Raw genomic sequence first — 438 nt, forward strand, 5'->3', positions numbered from 1 at the left:
GTTTCATTCATACTATATGATATGGAGAAATATCACAGTTACACATCCCTTACCATATGGAATAACATTTTAAAAAATGTAGGATATGCAAACACGCAGAACACGCCCCGGTATCATATTTGATTAGAAATCACTTCATTCCTTGGCATATGATTTGTAAGCAATTACACACATCTAAAACACACACACATACGAAAACTCCCCAGTGCTTACTCTACGATGCAGTGTGCAGCCGTCAGGATCCACGACGGATGTATGAGAGTCCCTCCGCAGTGCTGGCCAAGGCCCTTGCCGCTGTAGGGATCCTTCTGCTGGAGGGCGACCTGCCACGGCCATTCGCCTGCCACGACGGGGCGGCCGCCCACGATCCGCATGTAGTACCGGTGGCTGTAGGCGGACTCGCCGCAGTCTGGGAAGAGCGGAAGTGGTGACGGGCTG

General features: G+C 50.9%; 1 protein-coding gene across 1 annotated transcript in view; it reads right to left on the bottom strand.

Moving 5' to 3' along the window:
• Positions 1-438, bottom strand: part of LOC119587911 (mast cell tryptase-like) — a gene marked incomplete in the record, with an annotated part of 22644 nt that overhangs the window by 7518 nt on the left and 14688 nt on the right. The window contains 1 exon segment of the mRNA XM_037936620.1: positions 214-409. Within this exon segment, the coding sequence (XP_037792548.1) occupies positions 214-409 (196 nt within the window).

This window comes from Penaeus monodon, chromosome 23 (assembly GCF_015228065.2).
Source record: "Penaeus monodon isolate SGIC_2016 chromosome 23, NSTDA_Pmon_1, whole genome shotgun sequence".
In the NCBI taxonomy this organism is placed as follows: Eukaryota; Metazoa; Arthropoda; class Malacostraca; order Decapoda; family Penaeidae; genus Penaeus; species Penaeus monodon.